Source organism: Podarcis raffonei, chromosome Z (genome assembly GCF_027172205.1).
Source record: "Podarcis raffonei isolate rPodRaf1 chromosome Z, rPodRaf1.pri, whole genome shotgun sequence".
Lineage (NCBI taxonomy): Eukaryota > Metazoa > Chordata > Lepidosauria > Squamata > Lacertidae > Podarcis > Podarcis raffonei.
The window spans coordinates 40348229-40373468 of NC_070621.1; the positions used below are offsets into that span (position 1 = coordinate 40348229).

General features: G+C 41.9%; 1 protein-coding gene across 2 annotated transcripts in view; it reads left to right on the forward strand.

The window, feature by feature from the left end:
• Positions 1-547: 547 nt before the first annotated feature.
• Positions 548-25240, forward strand: part of CUL4B (cullin 4B) — a 31752-nt gene continuing 7059 nt past the window's right edge. The window contains exons 1-12 of one of the 2 annotated variants that reach the window (XM_053374667.1): positions 548-998; positions 1834-2427; positions 7346-7461; positions 14236-14339; positions 14953-15022; positions 15886-15959; positions 19684-19846; positions 20038-20127; positions 20375-20457; positions 20980-21047; positions 23421-23539; positions 24060-24252. In XM_053374667.1, the coding sequence (XP_053230642.1) occupies positions 812-998; positions 1834-2427; positions 7346-7461; positions 14236-14339; positions 14953-15022; positions 15886-15959; positions 19684-19846; positions 20038-20127; positions 20375-20457; positions 20980-21047; positions 23421-23539; positions 24060-24252 (1861 nt within the window). In that variant the 5' untranslated portion in view covers positions 548-811. The remainder of the gene's footprint in view (positions 999-1833; positions 2428-7345; positions 7462-14235; positions 14340-14952; positions 15023-15885; positions 15960-19683; positions 19847-20037; positions 20128-20374; positions 20458-20979; positions 21048-23420; positions 23540-24059; positions 24253-25240) is intronic. The other variant, XM_053374666.1, reaches the window with a different exon arrangement.

A 25240-nucleotide genomic window follows, 5' to 3' on the forward strand; every position in this document is an offset into this window, starting at 1 on the left:
AACTACAGAAGACACTCCCTGTTTAAAGTTTAAATAACAAATAAGTTTTACTTAGTGCACTTGCAGGTTAAAACTCTGAGGCAAACAGCAGTGCAACACTTCAGCTGCTTTCACACAAAAGGCTGTTCATAACAGTCATAACTGTATCCACTGACATAACTTGCCTCAGATGTATGACATCACAGAGTTCTAATGCCTTTGTATTAACCCTTTGATTAGCATCTTGGATGCTTCCATCTCACCCCTCCCCTCCCCTAATGCAAATACGATTTGTACTTCAGGCTGATAATGATAAAAAACGCAAGCCAGCAAGGAGGACGAAACTATCTACCAAGTCCAACTTCCCACTCGTCCTGCTCAGGATGATGCTATGTGCATTTATTATTTTATTATTATATTTTTTAAAATGTAGGTGAAAAGCGGAGGCGCACTTCACGTCGCTCCTGAACTGCAATAATAAAAAAAGAAAGCATGGAGGCGTGGCGGGAACCGGGACCATCCCCTCAACCAATTTCTGTCCAGGAAATAAAGGGGGTGGGACACGCGCCTCCTCACCCTTTCCCCTGCAAAAAGGCAGAGAGGAGAGAGCGGTGAGACGGAGAGGTTGTTTCTCAAGGAGCTCCAGCTCCTCCGCTCGCGTGTGCGCGAGGCAACTCCGAAGCCAAGGAAGCCAGAGGGTTTGGGGCGCTGGGAAGGCGAGGCAAAAGAAGGACCAAGACCAGGAGGACGAAGAGTTGCTGCAAGCAGCAAGAACCAGGACCAGGGCAAGCGGCGTGGTTCGGGAGACCTGCCGACACACTTCGCCGGGGAGATGCAGCACTCCGAAGGCGGCAACCCCGCCTCTTCCCGCGAAGAAACATCACCAGAGCCTGGAGCGCGGGACTCCCCAACCACCCCGCCTGGGCACGAGAAGGACTCGCGCCCCCAGCGCCGTCAGCGCCGCCGACGCCGCCGCCGCCAGCAGCACCACCAGCCGCCCGGCAACATGAGCACTTCCGGTAGGTCAGAGGGCAGGAGGAAAAGCGGGTGCCAGGTAGCCGGGGGGGGGGGAACGTTGGGGCGCGGGGCCTGGTCGGGGGCGAGTGGGCGAGCGGGTAAGTGAGAGAAATAGGGCAGGATGTTCGGGACTGTCTCCCCCCGCGGGCTCCGCACACCCGGAGCGGGAGTTCCCCTTGCCGAAGAGCCCCCTCAGCCGCCTCTTTCGGAGCTTCCGGGCGGGGTTGGTCTCCCAGCATGCCGAGCGGCCGGATGTACCGCCATGTTTTGGGCTCCCTGCCTCTTGTGCCTGTAGTATTGACAATAACAAGCGGCGCGGCGGCCTCCCTTGTTCGTTTCCCCGTCTCCCGGCCGCGAAGGAGGTGGCGGGGAAGCGAGAGGGAGAGGGAGCGGGAAAGGGAGCCCGGCTCCCCTCTCCGCCCCTCCTCGGGAGAGAGGTGATCTCGGGGAAAGGAGCGAGGCAGAGAGTGGAGGGGACCCTGGCCGCCTCCGGGAGCTGAGAAAGTGAGGGGACGGGCAGAGGCAGAGTCGCTGAGAGAGGTTCGCGGGAGTCCGGGGCAGGGTGGCCAGGCGGAGCTGCCCTTCCCCTCTCGGGGAGCCAGACGCCTTTTCTGAGAGATCGATCCGAGCGAGAAGGGGTGAAGGGAAGGCCGGCAAGGGCTTCCTTCCCTCCTGAGAGGGAAGAGAAGAGAAGCGAACCGGCTGGCAAGGAGGCACTTGTTCTGCCTGGACAGACGAGGCAGAGATCTTCCGCGACTTGCTCTTCCTACCTGTTCCACCAGAAGGATTTGATGCCCTTCAGCCTGCTCACCTCTGTGGTGTTCATGTTTCCCACAGGTTTCACTTCCCCCAACCCCTCAGCAGCAGCAGCAGCTCAGGAGGTCAGACCTGCCACTGATGGTAGCAGCAGCAGCAGCAGCAGTGGTGGCGGCGGTGGCGCCTCATCTTCTTCCAAGAAAAGAAAGCTAAATAGTAATAGCAGCAGCACTGATAGAGAAGAGGTTGAATCCATCACCTCCTGCTCCTCCGTTCTTCCCAGAAATAACTCTTCCACATCCTCTATTGCTGCTACTACTACTACCACAACCATCACCACCACCCCTGCCACCTCTGCCTCCTGTTCCTCCTCATCAGGAGCTGCCTCTTCCAACCATTACCTGCAGAAGAAGTTGCGCTTTGAGGACTCCTTGGATTATTTTGGACTTGATGCGAAGATGGCTGAAGAGTCTTCCTCCTCCTCTTCCTCCTCGTCACCTGCTGCCTCTTCTCAGCAGCACCACCAGCAGCAGTTCAAAAACAAAAGCCTCTTAATTTCCTCAGCTGTGGGACACCACGCAAATGGCCTGACCAAAGCTGCCTCTTCCACTGTCTCCAGTTTTGCCAACAGTAAACCTGGGTCAGCCAAGAAGTTAGTGATCAAGAACTTTAAAGGTAACATGGTTATTTCATTCCTTATCTCTGAAATGTGTATCTACATAAAGAGGGATGGCACGTACTCTGCAGAAATCTTTGGTGTGTGGGATCATATTCACCACTCTGCCACGGAATCCCTTGTTAGAGGAAACCAGACCACTTACCAGGGATCCATTACAATTTTATCCCCAAGTGTAGTGCTTTCTTTTTTGCCAAACAAAAAAAGCGTCAGGTGTTCATTCATATAGCTGGTTTGAAAAAGATATGTTTTGTGGAGTTAACTCTCCCTGTAATTGGTGGTTGCAGAGGGGAGGGACAGGAATTTTTCATTACTTCTCCAATGGCTCTAAAAATGAAACCAGTCCCTCTCAACATATTCCCAGCTCTTCACTATACATCCATGCTCCGGTTTCCCCTTTCTTGCTGCAGTTCTTGAGTTAAATGGAATGTGAAGCTTTTAAAAGTATGACAAAAAGATATAATATTGAAGACAGACTATTTTTAAGTTGCAGCTTAGAAAAACTTAGATTGATGTATATGCTTCTGTTTCTTAAACATTTTTGTGAAATTACAGCTCTTTTCCATAATCATGTGTTTAGAGATTTTTAAAGAAAGTTGTATGCTATTTCCTGCAGCTGCATGTGAGGATCCCTGCTCTGAAGTACTAGTATGCAGTGCTGGTACAGAACAGGGCAGAGCATCCTTGACCTCCTAAAATCATACACTGGGAGTTTTCATTAGAATGAGGTAGCAGCTATTTCATCCTTTCCTTATTTCTCAGTCAGTTTAGGATAAAATTGTAGGGATACAATCATTTCCACAAATATAACGTGAATCCTGTAGAGTTGTTTGCCAGAGACATTCATCTTGGATGGTAGGGAAGGAAATGAGGGGATCCTATCATTTCTGGAATTTTGTATTTTCTCGAGGCATGTGTGTCTCCATAGTTTGAGAACCTGTCAAATATTCCCTCTAATGTTTGGTTGAGTCCCAAGTAAAAAGCTTAAAATTATTCTTGTAATCAGCATACATATATTTATTACATGGAGGAGGCTAGATGGAAAATGAGAGGAAGCCAAAGAATTTTGCCTGGACACTCAGGTTTTTAAAGCAGCATGTAATGTGGGTGTTAAATTAGGGTTGTAGCACTCCTTAGATAGAATGAGTTCTGTTTGGTTCTGGTTCTGAAAAGAAATTCCTATGCTCAGAATGTGCTCAGAGGCACCCTGCTCTTTAATTCTAACTGCACCTCTTTTGCACTTGTCACTTGTTGGCAAATCTTGGGAGTCTAATAAAAATAGTAGATCTGAGCAGTGGGAAGATTGCCCATTCCTAACCAAAAGTCTCAAAACTAGGTACTGTAACTTCAAATGGGGTAGTAGCAGTGGCGTAGCGTGGGGGGTGCAGGGGGGGCCAGCCGCACCGGGCACAACATCTGGGGGTTAGGGTTAGGGGGCGCAAATCCACGGGTTAGGGGGCGAAAATCCATGGGTTAGGGGGGCGCAAATTACTTGCCTTGCCCCGGGTGCTGACAACCCACGCTACGCCACTGGGTAGTAGTGTTAATTTGTTGCAGTAAAAAGACAAAAAAGCCATGGGGGACCTGATGTACCAACCTTAATTCTGTTGCTGTTAGTTTTTTTAAAACTGTTTCTAATATTATGTTGCAACTGCTGCAACCCACCTTAGGGTGAATGGTGGATATAACATTTTCTAGTGAATTTTGATATCTGTATACGTAAGGGGGGGAGTTTATGGATATGCACATACCAAGAATGATAAAGCAGGCTTTGATGTATTAATCTCTGGCTTTGAAGAGCTTCATTATGTCTCTGAAAAAATATATTTTGTTTTTAAATATCTGTCTCAAAACATTTCTGCTTTCTAATCAAGTTAATTAACTTGCTTTTTTAAAGGAAGTATCTTACTTCAGGAAATGATAGAGTATATTGGCTGTTTCTTACTTCTTCTTTTTTTAAAAGATATTTATTGAGATTTTCCACCTTAATACATTAAAAAATCAAAAAAGAAAAAACAAAAAAGTTAAAAGCACATAAAGTTTACAATCCGTATTTTAAATAACATATTTCCCTGACTTCCCCACACCTCCCCTTCTTATATTCCAATTCAAACTGTTAGTTCAACAAGTTCTTATCCCCAGTTTTTGACCTTTTTATATTTAATTCATTTTAGAAAAACCAATTTTAACTTATAAACATCAATATTTGTACATCAGTGCTCATTCTTAAAACCTTTTTCTAAAGTCGACCCAAATTCCCTTCCACGAATTCCCCAATTTTCATACTAATAACAAAACAAAATAAAAAAACAGATTATAATTGTGCACCCTTTGGATTCCCAAACCCCACCCCACCCTTTCCCGGTTTCGATCCCCAACAAATGTCCATCAGTCTTAGTCTACTATCAGCCTGGAGACCTCACGTCCGAGGCTCTTAATTCTCTCTCAATTCCTCTCTGCCGGTTTTTTTGGTAGTCCTTAGTATTAAACACCAGATCTCGGAGAAGCTCTGTCCCAATAGGGTCCATGTTTCTTCCAGCCAGACCTCCATACTTAAAAGTGGAGCCCGAATCTTGTTTCTTACTCCTTTTAAGTCCAAATGTCCCGAAAGCTCCAACTTTAAAAAGGCTCCTTTGCGGGTCGGGGGCGCGCAAATGGTGCCTGCCGAGTCACCAGGTTCACAGGCTTCAGCGCCTGTGATTTCTGAGGGTCCCCGCGTCGCCGCAGCGGCAAGACCCAAATCCTGCGGAGCCGATTCCCTCCGGAGCTCGGAGGGAATCAGCCATTAGTCAATGGTGCTAACCCGGAAGCCCTTACTTCTAAGTACCTTCCATCACTCTACAAAAGAAAAACAATACAGATGGTCCTTATTTTTGTAATTACAAAAAATATTTTTATAATTTTGGCCTCACCACCATACACACATTCCTGTTTGTCTACCCTTAACATGCAGGTCAAGCTGTCTTTTGTTAAACCGTGTTTGCTTTTCCCAGACACTTTCCACTCATTTCTTTGCTTCTGACTGGTAAATGTGAATCTTGCATTTCGATTTCCTGACTCGTATATAAGTCCAGTTCTCACTGAGCGTCCATTTGACTCTTTTTATGCTTCTGTTGGGCAAATGCCTCACTGACAAATTACTGGTACCAATTATGTATGTATTGTGAAGAATCTGTATTTCTTTTCCTTTCCTTGCTGTATATATACTACTCTTGCCACAATTGAAGAGTGTAGAAATGTCTGTGGATGAGGATAGGATACATCTTCAGCTGAAATGGTAGATCTAGAAAGGGAACATCATCTGCTAGCTTATAAACTGTACTGCAAATCTGATGTTCAAGCCACACCACATGAGGAATATGCACAGTGCCTCAAGAGCTGCTTATTAGTAGCCCTGGCTACTAATCAGTTTGATATTACATTATGTTGAAATGATGCTAAGTCAATAAGAACATTTGTATGGCTTGGTTTTCAAACTCCATACAAATGATATGCTTAAGGGAGCATTTTAAAATTGATCCATGAAACTGTGGCAGCACATGAAGAATGAATCTTATCCACTTTGTAAGGAGGATATAGTATTTAGAACATGGTAAGATAAAAGCCAGTACAGTGGTGCCCCGCAAGACGAAAAACCCGCAAGACGAAAGGGTTTTCCGTCGCGGAGGCGCTTCGCAAGATGAAGTTCCCTATTGGCTTGCTTTGCAAGACGAAAACGTCTTGCGAGTCTCGCCATTTCCCCCCCCCCCGCTTTTCCCCCCTTTTTCAAAGCCGCTAAGCTGTTAATAGCCTTTTAACAGCTAAGCCGCTAATAGCGCTAATCCGCTTAGCCGCCAATGGGGTTGCTTCGCAAGACGGAAAAACCCGCTAGAAGAAAAGAATCGCGGAACGGATTCTTTTCGTCTTGCGAGGCACCACTGTACCTTGAATCCTGCCTTGAAGACTTGCATATTGGAATACTTGTGTAATGTGCTCTTTGTGATATTTCCATTTCATGAGGCAGGCTGTTGCATTGTCTGTATACTGAAGATTCTGAAAAATAATCAAGAAAGCTTTGCACACAATACATTACAGCAGCTGATTTTTTAAAACATAAATGCTTTTTAGTTCTGAATTAGGGGGGCGGGGATTGGCAATCCAAGACAATCTAGTTTTGTACTGGTCAACTATTGCTTAATAGAACTGTCAAGTTCAGTAGCAAAGTCCCCATGATCTGCAATCCATTTGGTAAAGGTAAAGGAACCCCTGACCATTAGGTCCAGTCGTGGCCGACTCTCGGGTTGCGGTGCTCATCTCACTTTATTGGCCGAGGGAGCTGGCGTACAGCTTCTGGGTCATGTGGCCAGCATGACTAAACCGCTTCTGGCGAACCAGAGCAGAGCATGGAAACGCTGGAGTGGGTACCTATTTATCTGCTTGCACTTTGACGTGCTTTCAAACTGCTAGGAGCAGGGACCGAGCAACAGGAGCTCGCCCCATCGCAGGGATTCGAACCGCTGACCTTCTGATCGACAAGTCCTAGGCTCTGTGGTTTAACCCACAGCACTACCCACATCCCGCAATCCATTTGACTCATCCCAAATTCAACCATTTCACCATTCTGATGGGTCAGTTTAGCAGAGATCTGTATTGTTCAGAGACAATGTCTAGTTTTCATTTGTTTACTTGCAAGTCACTATTGTGACCTGGCTACTGATGGGGCAGAAACTGGTATGTTGAGCATCTCCTAGAGGGATTATTTGTATGTAAGCATAAGTACAAATGCTTCCTTGATCATGAGTTTTGACAAAGAAGTAAATCTTGTGGGTCACTATTGAAAGCTCACTAAATGGCCTTTGGTCTGCTCCAGAAAGGCTGTTCTTATGTTCTTAAATTATATATTTGCTGTAAAAGACACTCATTTTTAATATCTTGCAGATAAACCTAAACTGCCTGAAAATTACACAGATGAAACCTGGCAAAAACTGAAGGAAGCTGTAGAAGCTATTCAGAACAGTACTTCAATTAAGTACAACTTAGAAGAGCTCTATCAGGTAAGTGTCAAAACTTGTAGCGTTCAATAACATAGGTAAAGACTGTAAACATCCCTGAGGTTTTTAGCCCACTTTCTAGGGCCTCAAACTATCTGGGTTTGAAGTGTGGATAAGGACCCATAATCACTCAGTGAAGACCAGGTTGGACTGATGGTACTTCAAAAAACTAACGAGAGCTCCTTCACAAATTCATCAAGCCAGATATACTTTTTCCATCAACACAGTAAAATATTCAGATGTTCATCTGAATGGCTTTTTTCTGGTACATTCACTATGGTTCAGGCACTCTAGAATTTGTAGTGGCACTTCAACAAAACAGTGAAGACTGGTCACAATTTTAGGTGTCCTGCACTTCAGAGAGGGACAAACTACAGTTTGAAGTACATCTTCAAGAGTACTATGCTGGCGTGACCAAAGATTCTCTGGATAGATAGGATGATAAGCTTCACAGGGAAACAAAGGTTCTGCTTATTGCTGGGACGACAACTTCCATCCCAGTTTGTTTCTTGTTCCTAGTGTGCTGACACAGACCTATTGTGAGGTTGAAACATCGCAGGCAGGGAGGCTCTTTTAACATGAAATTGAAGTAGAACTTCCCCAGTTTTTTGATATTATTTATTAGTAATATATGTATATATTATATATTGCACACTCGTTTAAAGTACAGTGGTACCTCGAGTTAAGTACTTAATTCGTTCCGGAGGTCCGTTCTTAACCCGAAACTGTTCTTAACCTGAAGCACCACTTTACCTAATGGGGCCTCCTGCTGCCACTGTGCCGCCGGAGCACAATTTCTGTTCTCATCCTGAAGCAAAGTTCTTAACCTGAGGTAATATTTCTGGGTTAGCGGAGTCTGTAACCTGAAGCATATGTAACCCGAGGTACCACTGTATCAAGATGGTGTTCGGCACATATAATAGAACATAAAAAATACCATAAAACATTAAGAGGAATTGTTGGTGCTTGCAGAAATATGAGGTCATCCACTGCTCTGCAGCACTCAAAATACTTTTGATGCTAAAATACTTTTAAACACTAATGTAAATTAGTGTACTACCATTAGTTTACTCTTCAAATGAGTAAAGTTAAAGTAATCTGAAAAAGCTAGAAAGGCAAGTTGTCATAAGGAGATCCAAGTTACAGTATTGCTACAAATGGGGCACTTAAGTTGCTTACTGACTTTTTTATTGTGGTATTTACTTACTTCTAGAGAAGCAGGAAGCAATGATGAAATGTTTCAAACTCCAGCCTCAAATACTTCAACACCTGGGATTTTGCTTGTTTTTATAGGAAGCACACTTAAGAAATCAAAAGACATAACTTCAGTAGTCCCTTTTACTACAAATGCTTGGTATATTCTTTTCTTTGTTGCCTTAAAAGTAACAGATTCCCTTACCTTAAAGAAGCAGCATTTACCGTATTTTTCGCTCTATAGGACACACCTTGTTTTAGAGGGGGAGAACAAGAAAAAAAATCCCCCTCTCTGCTCAGCGTCCCTTCAGCGAAGCAGCAGGAGAAACGGAGCCCCTTCCATTTCTCCTCCTGCTTCGCTGAAGGGGCGCTGCGCAGCTCTCCCTCTCTGCTGAAGCCAGGAGAGTCTTACACTCCTGGCTTCAGCAAAAGGAACCCGCTGCACTCCGGAGGCTTCAGGCAGAGTCTTGCTCTCCCGGCTTCAGCATAAGGAACCCGAAGCCTCCGGAGCGCGGAGGGAGCGCTCCCTCTGTACTTTGGAGGCTTCGCGTTGCTATCGCTGAAGCCAAGGAGCCTGCATTCGCTCCATAGGACGCACACACACATTTTCCCTTAATTTTTGGAGGGGAAAAAGTGTGTCCTATAGAGTGAAAAATACGGTATATGCAGAGTTAAGCATTTGTATCATTTTCGTGTATATTTTACAGGATTACCTCATCTTCTTTATCACTTACCATCCCTTCTTCCCTATCTGTTCCTATATTATTTTGAATGCATGTTTTTTCTCGCTCACTTCAGTTTTACCAGTTAACTGTTGAGTTTTCTGTAGAACCGCAGTATTTCACAGACCCACTAAGCCTTTGCTTAAGACTTTATAATCTGATTATGTGTGCTTCTTTGCATCTTCACTGATTTTTGGAAAGATAACCTTTACTTTGGGTTTAGTGAATGTCAAAGGAAAGATTCTTAATCTGCATGCAGTTTGTATTCAGTTTGTTCAATACCTGTCTTTCAAAGGTCTTCTTAATGTAGAGTATTCTGTAGGTATTCCGGTTAATAACTGTGTAGGATTTTGAATCTTTGAAACTACTATTTGGATATCACTTGTTAAGTGTACTTTTTATCTAAGGGGGGGTGTTGAATTATTTCTTAAATTATCACTATTATCACTATTAAGAAGTGAACATTATTCCATAGGATAGTATAATCAAAAGACTGAACAAAAATAATGACCGAAACCTTGGCTATTTGATGTTGCTATTTTAAAATGGGGGTGGGAAGGATCTTGTTAGAGTGCTTCTTGTTGCATGGCTGTTTAGGACAAAAGTTCCTAACATTTAAAATATAAAACAACACTCAGTTATTATTAATATTTTTTAAATTAGTTTTTTACCCACAAAGTTCTCAAAGTGACTTACAAGATTAGATACAGCAGATAAAAGCAATAAAAGCCAGAAAATGTAAAACAATGTATAGTGCAAAATACAGAAAATGCTAACACAGTAACATCATACGAATAAGTCCTATTGCTTGTGATACAAATCTGATACACATACATTTCCTGACATAACTTTCAAATGGAGTAAAGTCCAAATTTTACAGTTGCATAGTTGGAGTTGGAACGGCCTCGAGCAGGCAGCCCTTGCTTCTAAGAGCTGTTGTTCTAATTGGCTTGTGGGAATCTCTCTTGCCTCAGAAAACAAAGCTCGATTTAATTGGCTTAAGTTACAAGAAGGTAGATTTTGGTTGAACATTCAGAGAAACATCTTAATGGTTGGAAAAATTCAACCATAGAACCAATTACAAGATAGGCTTTCCATTGTTGAAACCCTACAGGCACTGGCTGGGCAGGTCATCATCTCCCAACAGGGCTGGGAGAGAATGCTGCCAGTCAGTGTAGATGCTACTGTGCTGGATAGGCCAGTGATCTCACTATATACAAGACTGCTTCCTATGTTTCTCTGGATTTTCTGCCTCAAGCAGGGAATGGGACTACGTGGCCTTCGAAAACTGTGTCAACTCTTGAATTCACATAGGTAGAATACTGTACTAGGTTGATTAACATATATTCCAAGCTTTGCGGCTGATGGGAGAACCTTCAACATCTTTTCTCCTTGGGAGTCCCTTAAAAGAAATGTTGTTGTTTATTCGTTTAGTCGTGTCCGACTCTTCGTGACCCCATGGACCAGAGCACGCCAGGCACCTCTGTCCTCCACTACCTCCCGCAGTTTGGTCAAACTTAAAAGAAATAGTAATTAGAAATTGAGTTGTAGGCATACCATGCAAATTGTCTTGTGGCTTATCTCCATGTTTCTCTTACCTCTTACTTTGAGAAGGGTGTCTTGCTACGTTATTGATAATGTTAATGCATTGTGCTTTCTGGCACACAGCAATTACTGAGAATTAATTATCAAAGCATTCAATTGGCATTCTGCTTTATTATTTATTTATAGCATTTGTACCCTGCTCTTTAGCCAAAAAGGCCTCTAAAATGACATACTAAAAATCAAAACAAGACACTCTTTACCTACAGGTTTACAATCTGAGAAAACAACCAAACAAACCCCACAACACACAAGGGGAAAAGGATGGAAGAGAAAAATAAAAATAAAAACTCTGGCACCAATTTCTAGACTGTTTTTCGTATATACCTGTCGGCGCTGTTCAGAGGCAGATGGTGCCTGATGCTGGGCTTCCAGCAGAGCCAATGGACTGACCCTGCTTACTCTCCCATTGAGGCAGTCTGGTGGAATGGCTTCCCCCAGAAGACAGTTGAGGGAGAGGAGGCTTGATGGGTCTAGTCAGTGTGTCAAGGCAGAGCCTGTGTAATGAGCTCCGCTTCTTAGCTGTACATTAGGAAATAATGGTTCTTTAGGAGAGTAATTGACTACCTCCGGAGGTAGCAGGTCTCCTTTTGCTGGAGTTTTTAAGGCAAGAATTGGGTGGTCATCTGTTAGAGATGCAGGAGTTTCATCTTGTATTGTGGATCCTTCAATGAACAGGGGCTTGGACTAGATAACCGCTCTTTCTTTCACATTCCATAGACGAGCCTTGTGGAAGATAGTTAAAAGCTCATTTAAGGGTTATTTGGGGATAAACTTGCATGTTTTCAACCAGTACTTCTGACATCTTAGGGTAAGATATCCTAGTATATTTTTATATGTGGAAATCTGTCAGCCTCCTAAGGTTAGGGCCTTAGGGGACCCCTCTCTAGTATGTGTTCAAAGTGATCTCTCAGCTAGCACCAGATATTTTTACAGCAAAGTAACTGTATTTTCTATTGACCCTATTTGTTTTCATCTATTTTTAACATGTGTTAAAAATAGTAATATAAGTTGCTGGTGATGTGAATACTTGATAAAACTGTTCTGCTAAAGAGCAGCTGCCCAGTAAATGTAGCCAATTCCAAATGTGCATTTTAATGCACGATTATGTATGCCACAGCAACAAGATATTTTTCTCCCACATTCCTCAAAAAGATTCTTACGAGTATTGTTTTGATCAGCAATATACTCCTTAGTGCACTACTTCCCCTGCTGGCAAAAATCCTTGTAAAGCAACACTAGATTATTTGAGTCTCCCACTTCTTCAAACCCCCTTAGTAGAGGTGAACTTATTCATACCAGTCCCCTTCTCTCAAATGTGCTAAATTTCAGATTAGTGAATAAATTTGGATCTCCTTCTCCAAGATTTGTCTTAATTTAGTCCATAATAATTTGTTTAAACTTCTTCATCAGTAGACCTGGTGCTTTTGCAGAAGAAGGGAACAAGTGACATAAACAAAAGAAAGATTTCTGTCCTGAAGTCGTTACAATCACTATACTTTAACATGGGGAGGGCGAGAGGTTAGAATTAATATGAGCAAATCCAACTAACATGTACATAGACTTTGTTTTAGTTGATGAGGGTACTTAGCATTTATAGACGATGTTCACAGAGGTAGCTATATTACTGTTGCAGCAAAACAAAAGAATCTTGTAGACTCTTGAAGTCTTACAAATGTATTATGGTATAATAGTTCTGGTCCACAAAAGATTATGCCACAATAAATTTGCTAGCCTTTAAGACTAACAAAGGGATTATCTGATCCATAATCCCTGACCATTGGCCATGCTGATGTGGATGGAGGGTCACATGTTGATGTTTCAGTGTGTTTCAAGGCTGCTTGTGGTATTTACATAGTGTAGTTGAAGTGTTCATAAGTGCTTTGTGTTCTTATTTGATGAGTACTGTCTCCATATACCAGCAAACAACTGAAATGACATTTGAATAATTTTAAAATACAGCACCTAAAATAAAACACAACAAATATATTCCTTGTGGTTTCAACAGCCAGTAAAACAGTAAATTCAAGCAGGCTTCAATAGTAACACCCAGCAGATATTTGTTGCATGGAAGCATAACCATATTTACTTTGAAGTAAATTCTGTTGCGGAAAATGCAGTTTAAGTAAAGGTAAAGGGACCCCTGACCATTAGGTCCAGTCGTGACTGACTCTGGGGTTGCGGCGCTCATCTCACTTTACTGGCCGAGGGAGCCGGCGTACAGCTTCCGGGTCATGTGGCCAGCATGACTAAACCGCTTCTGGCGAACCAGAGCAGGGCACGGAAACGCCGTTTACCTTCCCGCCAGAGCGGGAACCTATTTATCTACTTGCACTTTGATGTGCTTTCGAACTGCTAGGTTGGCAGGAGCAGGGGCCGAGCAACGGGAGGTCACCCTGTCGCGGAGATTCGAACCGCCGACCTTCTGATCGGCAAGTCCTAGGCTCTGTGGTTTAACCCATAGTGCTACCCGCGTCCCTCAAAATGCAGTTTACTTACTAGTAAATGTTCTTAAAATTGCAGCGTTGGTTTTAGAGTAGCGTACAAATAATTTTATGTTTGAACTATAATTGTGAATCTTTGCTAAGCAAAATTAAGGCTATGCAGTCTTCATCACTGGGTCCTGTTTGGGCTGCATGTCCTTTAAGTGTCAGAGTTCTTTGTCTAAAATGTTGCTCATTTGCTAGTCTGGTATTCCATTGTTTTCTTCCATTTTCTTCTTCACGATGTTACTGTAGTTATATTAAATGAGCTCAGTCAGCTGAAAGGCACTCTGCCCAGGGGAGCATGAATGCAACTGCAGTGCATTCTGGCATGTATTTTTGTTCTGTGAACTAACAGCAAAATTGAGAGCCAGATCTTTGGAGTCCCATTTTAAATGAGTAGTGTTTGTGCAGAAAGTATCCAAAGACTGCAAATGACTTGAGACCTGTGAGCAGACTTCCATTCACATACTGGGGATTTCCCACAAGTTCTTGGCATCTCCTGAAAAGCCACTCTTGTGGGTTAGTCATATTCATTTAACTGGGTCTAATCAGAGTAGGTCTAGTTTTGAATACCACCCTTAACTTTGATCGCTAATTGTCTAGTGATGCCCCCACATCAGATAGGCATGTTTTTTTAAAAACTCGCTGGGAAGAATCATTTTGACTTGTGTTTTTCTGAGAGCTGGCATGTACAGAAAAAGTTACGAATTGTAGATGGAGTCCTGCAAATGTTGGTGGAGTTTTTTTCATGTGTCCTCCTTTTCCTTTTTTAGGCTGTTGAAAATCTCTGCTCATATAAGATTTCTGCAAATTTGTACAAGCAGCTAAGACAGATTTGTGAAGACCATATCAAAGCACAGATCCATCAGTTCAGAGAATATCCTTTTTGTGTAGTAAGTCTGTTTGTGGACTTCATTTTTATAATGCCTGAAATCCAGATACATACACACATCTGTGTTCTTCTGTGTTTCCCTCTGAGCATCTTCCCTGTCAAACTTCAGAGTGGATATTTACATCCTTGGAGTCTTAAAAATCAGTTTAGTGTCTAGGATAGTCTTTTGAAACAATAAGTACTGGGAAGTAGGTGAGATTTGGTGCTCATATCCTCTGAGGCTGTGTATATGCTTATGATATTACTAGATCACAATGCTTTGAATATGGGTATTATCAAATGTGGACACCTAACTTGAAAGATAAGGTAAGTTCTTTCATAATTTTAAAGCTATTGAGTTCAATGGAATTGTGTCATCACAAGTGTTTGATTAACATAGTGGCCCATTAAATTAGAATGGTGGTCTCTTGGCCTTTAGCTGATTTTAAATAAACATTTTTTTCATGATCGCATCCTAGCCTAAAACAAAGGCTTTAAAATTGGGCTGGCAGTTTCTTTTGTTTCTATTGAGTTTTCCAGCGATGACGCAGAAGAACAATGTCATCAGGCATTTGTGTTGTCCCAGTTGTTGTGTTAAATTTCTTAACTCCTTCATCATGGATTCATTGGACAGTGTTCTTTTTCTCAAGAAAATAGACAAATGTTGGCAAGACCACTGCAGACAAATGGTAAGGCTTGTTTTCCTTCCAAATAATACTTTTGTGAACTTGGGTCCCAGATGGTTTCCCCCCACGAACACCTGCAACTTCCTGAAAACTGCCTTGCCAATTGGAACAGGAACCATCTTGAGTAGCTTTCCAGGGGTCACAGATAGATGTGGAGGCAGGGGAGATCATTAGCTGTGCAGAGAGAGAAGTGCTTTCTGCTCACAGATATTTAGGCAAATAGAACTTTTTGTTTTATACCAATATTAGGAAATGATGCAAGCAATTATATATTTAGGACCTATTTTTGTTGTATTGCTTTTGTGTCCTGACACCTAGGCATTCAGTTCTTAACTCTTGGCGACAGTTTCTGTTACTTCAAATCTGGTACATTAAGCTGCATAATTTTTAGGGGTCCCTTAGGAAGGTAACCCTTTTTGCAATGCGCCTCAGTAATTTTAAAAGGGCAGCGCCATAAAACCTGCTTAAAGAAGTATTTCATCAGAATATTATATGAAGAATTAGATTAAAATGTGCCCTCACTTCAGTCTCTGGAGGGAATGAAGTTTCCCCAGGTGACAGGAAGTGCAGCAGCTTTTCAGTGTCTCTTACCCTGTCCTGGTTGTGGAAACCTGCACATTAATGGGGCAAGTAAGAGGATGTGCACCATTCATCTTAAGGAACATGGTAAAGCAAGAGGGAGGAGTCAGTCAGTTCATATGTTTGACTTTCTAAAGTTGCAGTCAATAAGGCATATTTGGAAGCAAGGCCTGTTAAAATTGGTGGCCTTTCCAACCAAGTAATCATGTTTAGGATCAGGGCACAAGAATGATCTTGCTTTATGTCAAAATGTTTATGGCTTGATTTTTTCCCCCTCCTCCTTACAGATAATGATTAGAAGTATCTTTTTGTTCCTGGATCGAACATACGTTCTTCAAAATTCAATGCTGCCATCAATTTGGTGAGAATGAAAAGAGAAGTATTGATTTTAGACTTCCAAATGCTTTGTCAAAAATATAGATTCAGTTTTTCTTCCCTTCCATTGTGATTGAGGATCACAGTGAACTGACTGTGAATAGAGAATCTTTGTAGCATGGCTGGTATATATGTTTTCTTTGCTATCCTGACCACCCATATTTTCACAAGGGGTGTGTGTGGCAGTTTAAAGCTAAAGTTAAGCTAAACCAGGTTCATATTTGGAAAGTATCAACTAGCTCCAGAACGGTGAACGAGGTCACTGTGCATATTGTTTGGATACCAAGAATGGCAGCAGTGCTAAATGTTGGAAACAATTGAGCCATCAGGAACCAGCTTGGCAAAAGGGTCTCGTGTCTTCTGGCACCGTGTTCAAACATTACAATAAGCCATACACAAGCCATTTATGCCTGCGTCTTGCCTCTCCACCAGCACTGTGGAGAAACAAAGAACAATTAGCATTGTTTCTTTTGTTCCTGGTTTTTCAATCACTGTTTGCGTGAGCACAACAATTCCTGGTTCAGGTATAATGCCAAGCAGGTGTTATCATGGTTTGTTTCCTCTGCACGCTCACAGTGAGAAGCAAAACAATCCAGGTTGACGCATTCATGGTAAACCATTAATTATGCTTTACTATGAAACGGGCCAGTGGCAAAAGCAAATAGCAATTTAGTCTTGAAATTTTAAAACAGGTGATGCAAAAGTAGAATGCTGCTAGCCTGGAACAATTGACTGCTTGTTTTTGTTTTTAACCATGTAGTTAAGCATGCTTAACAAAATGCAGACCTTTGGGTTATGCCCTCCAGAGCTCTACTCATTGTCTGTGTACTTATTTAAAATCTCCTCAGTGACTTTTACAGGAACAAAATGTGTCAGAGTTTGGTTTAGAGCCTTGTGTTCCCAGTGCAGTATCAGTGTTATAAGTGGTGCACATTAGGTTGGACCTCAATTTATCATACCGTTTATAGAAGGACTTCTTTCATGAAAGAAGCTATAAGTTTTTTCCCAACCTATTTATTGCTTGTATTAAACTTGCTACTAGTATTAAATTCTGGAAGCACTCCTTTTGTTTTCTCCCCCAGCCAACTGCCTGTTTTTAATCTTTTTTTTTTAAAATGATATTTATTCAAATTTTCATCCATACATAAACACAAAAAAAGAGACAAGAAAAACAAAAAAAAGTACAGCAAAAAAATAAAACAAAAAGAAAAAACCAAAAAAGAGAAAAGAAAAATACAAATCTCAGATTACAACTTTTCATTTGCTTATTTCTTGAACCTCCTCACACCTCCCTTTTTGTATTCTAGTTTAAATTGTTATTCCAGCAAATTCTTCCCATGTTTCTCAATTTTAATTTAAATAATTAATCTTAACAATCTATCTTATTTGTTGATTCAACATAAACTTTCTATCTTTTAACATTATCTGTTGTTCAATTTACCTTAATCTCTTTAACCTTATCTTAAAAATCTTAAAATTTCAAAGTTTACGTCATATTCATACATGTTCCTTAAATCATTTCTACTAAAGCCAATTTAATTCCTTTCCGGCATATTCCCTAATATTTATATTACACTGATTCCAAAATTAACAAAAGAATTTCCCTTTGTATCTCTAATTTTTATCCAGCGGTCCCTTCTTCCTGGTTTCGAATTGTGTCAGTCCTTTCTGTCCAATACATCCAGTCCATCAATCTGGTGTTCTAATGTCCGAGGCCCTTAAGTCTCTTCTAGGCCCCTTCCGCAGATTTTCTTGTTCTTGTTTGTGCTTACGCACTTCTTTGTCTATTATTAGATTCTTGGGGAGTGGGTCTCCGGAGGGTTCCACCCGGTAATAATTTCCATTTTCCTTCATCAGACTGGCCCCTTCCCCCCAGTCCCACTCCTCGTTGACATCTTTGTAATCCAAAGGAACCTTGTCCAAAAAATAGTTCTTCACCTGTTTCATAGTCCTACTAGAGTTAAAAGCTTCCTTGATTTCAAACACTTCCCAGCACTCTCCAAGTTCCATCTTCCAACGCAGTGGCTTTTGTTCCTGCAGGACTTTAGATCTCTCCATTTGTGTTGTTTGAGGAGTAATCACTACCTCTTCCTTCTTCATCTGCCCTTCGACTTGCCTTGTTAAGCCAGTTTCCTGAATTGATCGCTGTATAGCTTCTTTATCCTTATTCTCTGTTAAATCATATTCACTGGCCACTGCACTCATCAAATCCAATTTTTCATGCATCAAGTTCATTTTATCACACAGCTGCTCCAGCAAAACATTTGTCATGCCAAGGGCAGACACCAAATCTTCCTTCCCACACATTTCTGAAGGTCAAACGGCTGGTCCCACGATCCAAATCTCACAGCTGTCTACAAATAAACTGCGACAACAAACTGACAAGCTCCCTCTAGGGGACACAATTTCTATTTGTATCCAATTTTAAAATATATCCACCAAAGAAGATTACTTTCGATTTCAAGTCCTGTCAATTTTCAGATACTTTGTTTCTTTAAAATACAAAAATGCAGAAAGTAGCGTTGAAGTTAATTTGTTTCTCTTTAGCTATCTGTCAAAGATACTCCGCTTTCAATCAATGGACGTCTCGAACAATTTCTGTCCCGACACCCCGTCCCCAGGTTAGGGACGGTGGAAACTTAAATTCCTTTACTCTCCTCCTGCAGGATTGAACAGTCAAATCCCCCCCCCTTTTCTCCTGCTTCCAAGAGGGTTTTATTAGTTATAAATGTAGGAAATTTCCAATTTTAAAGCAGTTTTCCAGGCTATTAGGTTGCAGGGTCTTTGCTTCAGTCTATATACAAAAAAAAAAAAAAAAAACGGGAGGCAGACTTCCTGTTTAAACCTTCCCGCTTCGTGCCTAATTCATAAATTTTGCAATTTTCTTGATCCAATTCTCCGTTTTTACTCACGGGTACTTGATTTAGAGTCCAAATGTCATCAGGAAAAAGTCAGCGCTCTCCGGCGATGGCTGCACGGCTTCCCTCCATGGAAATAGCGATCGGTTCGCAGCACCACGCTGCTCACCCCACTTCACTCCGGAGCCCTGAAAAGGGGTTTCCTCGTGAGTAGGGGAGGCGCTCTTGGTGCTCTGCCGAACCCCACGTTCCCAGGCTTCTCCGCCTGGGATTTCTAGCGGGCCCCCGCCTTCGCCGCGGCAGGAAGACCCAATTTCCACGGAGCCCGTTCCTCCGATCAGAGGAACTCCACCATTTGTTGTTGGCGCTAACCTGGAAGTCCCTGTTTTTTAATCTTTTAAATCCCATTCTCAACTTAACTCTGGAAGAGTTCCTAGTATGTATGTATTTATCCAAATTTCAGGTTATATGAGTAGGTATATCCAATTCATATGAATACATGCCTCTTAAATGCATTTACACACATTTTTTGGTCCTTGGAAAAATGTACAGGTAAAATGGGCCCATTCCACCCTTGGGGTAAGAGCTTGCTATGGACATTTACACAGATCACTTAAGGCCTGGTCAACTACTAGTTTCTGAACCCTTTATGAGAATCTGGCTTGCTGGGTTAGGTCATATATGCATGAAAGAGCCAAAGACTCACTTTCTCTTGTGCTGTATTCAGAAAGTAATACCTGATCAGGCCTGTAGATTACTTCTGCAGTTGAGCACTTAGACAAAATAAATGTAGAACAAAGCTGCCTCTCTGTGTTGGTCTCTGCTTCCTTATAATGATTTATTCGTTTCCAGGGATATGGGGCTAGAATTGTTTAGGACTCATATAATTAGCGATCAGAAGGTCCAAAACAAGACCATTGATGGCATCCTTTTGTTGGTTGAGCGAGAGAGGAGCGGCGAGGCTATTGACAGGAGCCTTCTTCGCAGCCTTCTCAGCATGCTTTCAGATCTTCAGGTAAGCAAGGGATGCCCCATCACATTGAACCTGTACTTGTTGTGTTGTGTTGTAAACCGCCCTGTGATCTTCTGATGATGGGTGGTATATAAATTTAATTAATAAATAAATTCAATGAATGAATGAATGAATAATGTCAGAGTAAGCTGTGAGAGCATCCTAAGCAAATGACCCATTTCTGTTTTCCACAGATTTATCAGGATTCTTTTGAACATAAATTCTTAGAAGAAACAAATCGCCTATATGCAGCGGAAGGACAGAGGCTTATGCAAGAAAGAGAGGTATTTTATTATCTTATTGCTCATGGGCACCATGGGGACATTAACCTCCTGGTTAATGAGGGCAGAACAGTAGCTCCCAAGACTTGCTTTGTTGTGCTGACACGGGCTACAATTAAGTATTTCAGCAATAATACGACAAGATATAATAATGCCGCTCCAATTTGTTTCTCAGACATTTTTCCCCCAATAAAGGATTTACCATTCTCACCTTATTTAACTTTTCTCCATAATTTATTCAATCTGTCAGGTTCCAGAGTACCTCCATCATGTCAACAAACGCTTGGAAGAAGAAGCAGACAGGATTATCACCTACTTGGATCAAAGCACTCAGTAAGTGTGTGGACTCCCTCAACCTGGTGTGTTAAACATGTTAAAAATGACCTCCTAGTTTCAGCATTTCTTTTTGCCAAAGTGTGGTTTAATTTCCTAGACATAAAGAATAATGTCTAGCAAGGCCACACTCACATCAGTTGTCAGAAATTACATAGTTTCCAGAAGAAAAGACAAGCGTTGACACCATTAAAACCATGAAAAACTTAAACAAGTTCTGGGAATAAATTGTCAAAGATGAGAGTTGTAGCTCATCAACATCGAGAGGGCATTGCATTGGCTACCTCTGCTCTAGATTATTTATCTGCTTTATATAAAAGACAGGAGAGACCAGAAGCAGTTTTTTATACACACACACACACACACACACACACACACACACACACACCAATCTGGACCATAAACACATTGTTAACAAGTAATTGAAATGTTATTGTTTGAAGCATCTAGGTGTTCCAGTTGGGTTGAAAATGGTTAACTGGTAAGCAAAAAGAATGTAATTCTAAACACTTTTTCCTATAGGAAACCACTAATTGCTACTGTAGAAAAGCAGCTGCTAGGTGAACATTTAACAGCCATTCTACAGAAAGGTAACCTATCTTCCTTCATATAAATCTTTCTTCTTACTGCTTCTTCAGGGCTTTCAGTTCCCTATACTAAACAGAAACGACCCATTCAGATTCTAAAGTCCCTCTTCCCCACCCAGTTCATGAAATAGCACTGAACAGTATACGAAACGGTATACATCCAGGAATTGCAAGCAGTGGCGTAAGCAAGGCCAGGTGGTACCCAGTGTGGATTTTTTTTTTGTCAAACCCCCCCCCCCCATTTGAAATTATTAAAAGGAAAGATACTTACACAAGTGTTATTTTCTGGTTTATTTACTTAACATTGTGAGCATAAGCACCTAAAATGTTTTTTCCCTAACTTTGTCTCAGAGACTGTATTTTTAATCTCTTTTCAACCATCAAGGCATTCTTAAGTGTTGCCTGCTTCCCACCCCTACCATCTATATCTACCCTATGTGTCTCCTGAGTTTTTTTTATGTTAGTCTCATCTATTTTTCCTAATTTCCTCCCTTCCTTGCTTCAAGACATTCAATTCTTCTGTTATCAATGGTTCTATCTTAGTAGTCAGTTCTGACACTATTTCAATATTTTTATCCATTTGGGCTCGAATCTTGTCTGCTAAATTATCCCAAATTTCCTTCATCTCTTTAATCAATTCTTCTTTCCACACAGAGAAAAGTCCCCTCAATTCCAAGCAAACCTTGTTCCTTGATATGTTTTTAAATACTCAAAATACTCAGGACCGTGTGGAATTCACATAATTTACTCTGCCTTCCCTGGTTCTCAAAACAGTCAGTTTTACAACAGTACCTTATCACTTTGTCAAGGCTGCTTTCCCAGGAAACACCACTTCCTGTACTTTCCTGTACTCTAGTCTGTTCCAAACTTTAAAATTCCAATTTATCTATAAGAATTCTTTGAAAACAAACTCAATCTTCTTTAAACCTCTCCAGCCAAGGTGTATTCACAATCCAGTCATAAATCCAGTTGAAGGTAATAAAGAATGGGTTTCAGTTAATTTTTAGTCTGAATGTCACATTAACAGGTAAATATACCATTGATGCTTGCCTTGAGCCCCGCCCCCCGCTGCTGGCGACATTGGGCTCCCCATCCCTACTGGACCGACGCTAGTGTCCCCAGAAGCGCAGAGCAGGGCACATAGGAGGAGCAGGCAGGGCTCTGTGGCATCCCTGCTGCCTCCGCTCTATCGCAGGGGCCCATCCCAGCACATGTTCAGGCAGGGAGAGCAGGGCCTGGCTATGGAGGTGCAAAGGGGATGTAATACAACTCAACCCCGCTCAGTTCCTAGCTGTACGAGGGCGGGGCATGGCCTGGGAGAGCAGGGCCTGGCCTGGCCGACAGTGCCTGATGCAACTCAGTCTCAACCCCACTCGGTTCCTCGAGGTAATTGCATGTGTGCCCTTCGCCTCAAGTACAAATTCAGAGATGAGTTCAGCCAGCATTTTGTCACCCGCCCCCCTCCTGATGGCACCCAGGGCAGACTGCATTCACCACACACCCCTTGCTACGCCCCTGCTTGCAAGTCCTGTCCTCATTGCAGGTAAGGAGCCACTGTAGTGCCTTCAGATGTGTTTCAGAATGAAAACATAATATTCCTAGGAACAGAAAAAGAGAAAGTTTGGGTATAGGTTGTCCGATAAGATTTGTCAACCCTATATAGCATTAAGAGTTTCAAGGCAATATGGATGTCAACTTTCAGTGGAAGACAACGGATAGGTGAGATAAACTAAATGTTTTGCTTTCTTGCCTTTTAAAATGGTCATTATGCTTAAGACACCATGCTTTTCAAAGAGAACGAAATCTGCTTTTCCTTAGAGGCAGTTAACATAGGATTACCAGAGAGCCTGTAACCCATATTGGTGGGAGTTGGGTGCATGAGATACAGACAGAAGCATTGTCCATGAGATTCTAGAGCAACATCCAGGAATGCTGCCATTATTGTGCCAAAGCTGATGGAGGGAAGGGGGTGTTTTTAAAATCACATTTTGCTTACTCTTACGGGGTGTGTGAAAGCACTGAAATGGCTCCCTCTAGCTGTACAGAATGGAAGTGTTTGTTTTGCTTTATCCCATCCTTTATCCTAGGTGTTTGAAGGTGTACATTGTTATTCTCCTTGCCACCATTTTTTCAATGTTATCCCATTTTAATGATAAAAAACCCATTCTTCACTAGAAATCATGTGGCAGGAGCAGCAGCCTCAGCAATAGATTTAAGACCTTCACTTCTGAAAACTGTCTCATCCAATGTGGTTTCTCAATTCATCTGTTGTCTCACTTTCAGTCTTCTCCCACCTTTTAGACCTGTAGTTTCTTAAATATTCTCTGTTGCATTTGTTTCATTTGGAGTAATTAGTAACACATTTTTATCTTGCAGGTTTAAATCACCTTTTGGATGAAAATCGAATTCAGGATTTGTCTCTATTGTATCAGTTGTTCAGTAGGGTGAAAAATGGAGTGCAAGCTCTCTTGCAGCAATGGATTGAATATATAAAGGTATCAATATGTGACTTATTTCGAAAAGTTAACTTGGAGGAGCAAGTCTTAAATTTATTGAGGTGGGGAAAGATGTCTGCAAAATCTTGGTTTATAAGCCATATATGACAAATCATGTGGCTAAGCTGTCGCCATAGTTTTCTAAAATATAGGCTGAACAAGTTTGCATCAACATTGTTGTGAGCACAGTGGGGAGCCATCATCTCTATTGGATCCATTTCATTCCCTTTCTTGACTTAACATTCTGAAAATCTTCATGGGTTAACATAAAGCTTCCCTGGCTGACTTTGTACCAGCTTCATTGAGTTGTTGTGGTAATTAAATGGGGGTGTAGGAACCATGTACACCACCTTGAGCTCCTTGAATAAAGGGCAGGGTGTAATGAAATAGGCAATAAATTGATTAGTGCATACTGCTTTTGTGTAAAGCATGCAATGTGTGTCCTTACGCACTGGATCTTGTTCGAACTATATGTGGCATCCAGCACAAGTGTGTGATAAATAACTTTCCTCCTTCGCAGGCATTCGGCAGCACCATAGTAATCAATCCAGAAAAAGACAAAACCATGGTACAAGAGCTACTAGACTTCAAGGATAAAGTTGATCATATAATTGACATTTGCTTTTTGAAGAACGAGAAGTTTGTTAATGCCATGAAAGAAGCCTTTGAGACCTTCATCAACAAAAGACCAAATAAACCAGCTGAGCTTATAGGTGGTAGTTCTTCTTTTTCTTCTTCTTCTTCTTGTTATTTCAACTTATTAAGACTCCTACTAATAATAGTCTCAAGATGGTAATGGAAAGCTCAGTGAAGATACTGAACCATGTAAAAAAGATGAATTGCATGCTAGTAATCATTAGGCATCCAAAACAAAGCTGCTGCTAATACTATAGTGCCGTTACACAAATATATGGAGCAACCACACTTGGAATGCCCTGTACAATTCTCATTCCCTTGCCTCAAAAAGGATATTGTGAAACCGGAAAGGGTTCAGAAAAGAGTGACCAAGATGATCAAGGGGATGAAGTAACTCCCCTTTGAGAAAAGATTACAACATTTGGGGCTCTTTAGTTTGGAGAAAAGGCAAGTGATAGAAGACAGCAACCAACTTGGACAGCAACTCCAGTACTCCTGGAAACATTCATATAATCACAGCTGGCACAATTATAGTCTAGTGAAATACTTATTATAGCTAGCAGATACCTTGTGCAAAGTTGTATTTCTGAGTTTGGTTCTCGGTCAGTCTAGTTCCTCTGATGGAGCTTTGCAGCCCCTTGGCTGTGAGGGGGAATAAGAGGGCTGGCTTCCAATCAGACCTGATATTTAAGAATTGGTCATACAGTCATACCTCGGGTTAACGTAGCTCCAGGTTGAGCGTTTTCGGGTTGCATTCCGCGGTGACCTGGAAGTAACGGAACGGGCTAATTCTGGGTTTTGCTGCTCATGCACAGACGACCCACGCAGACGCGGGTTGCATTTTGCTCAGGATGCAAACGGGGCTCTGAAACGGATCCTGTTCGCATCCAGAGGTGCCACTGTACTTAGGAGCAGCAAGGTAGGCTGGAGAATATGGTGGTTTTGAATGCTCAGAGTTTTTAGTTCCCCTTTGCTTTCCACAGTGATGTCACATTTGGTAGATGCTAAGGCTGTTGCTGGCATGACACTTCTTTTCTGTTAGAACTGACAATGAGCCAGTAGAGG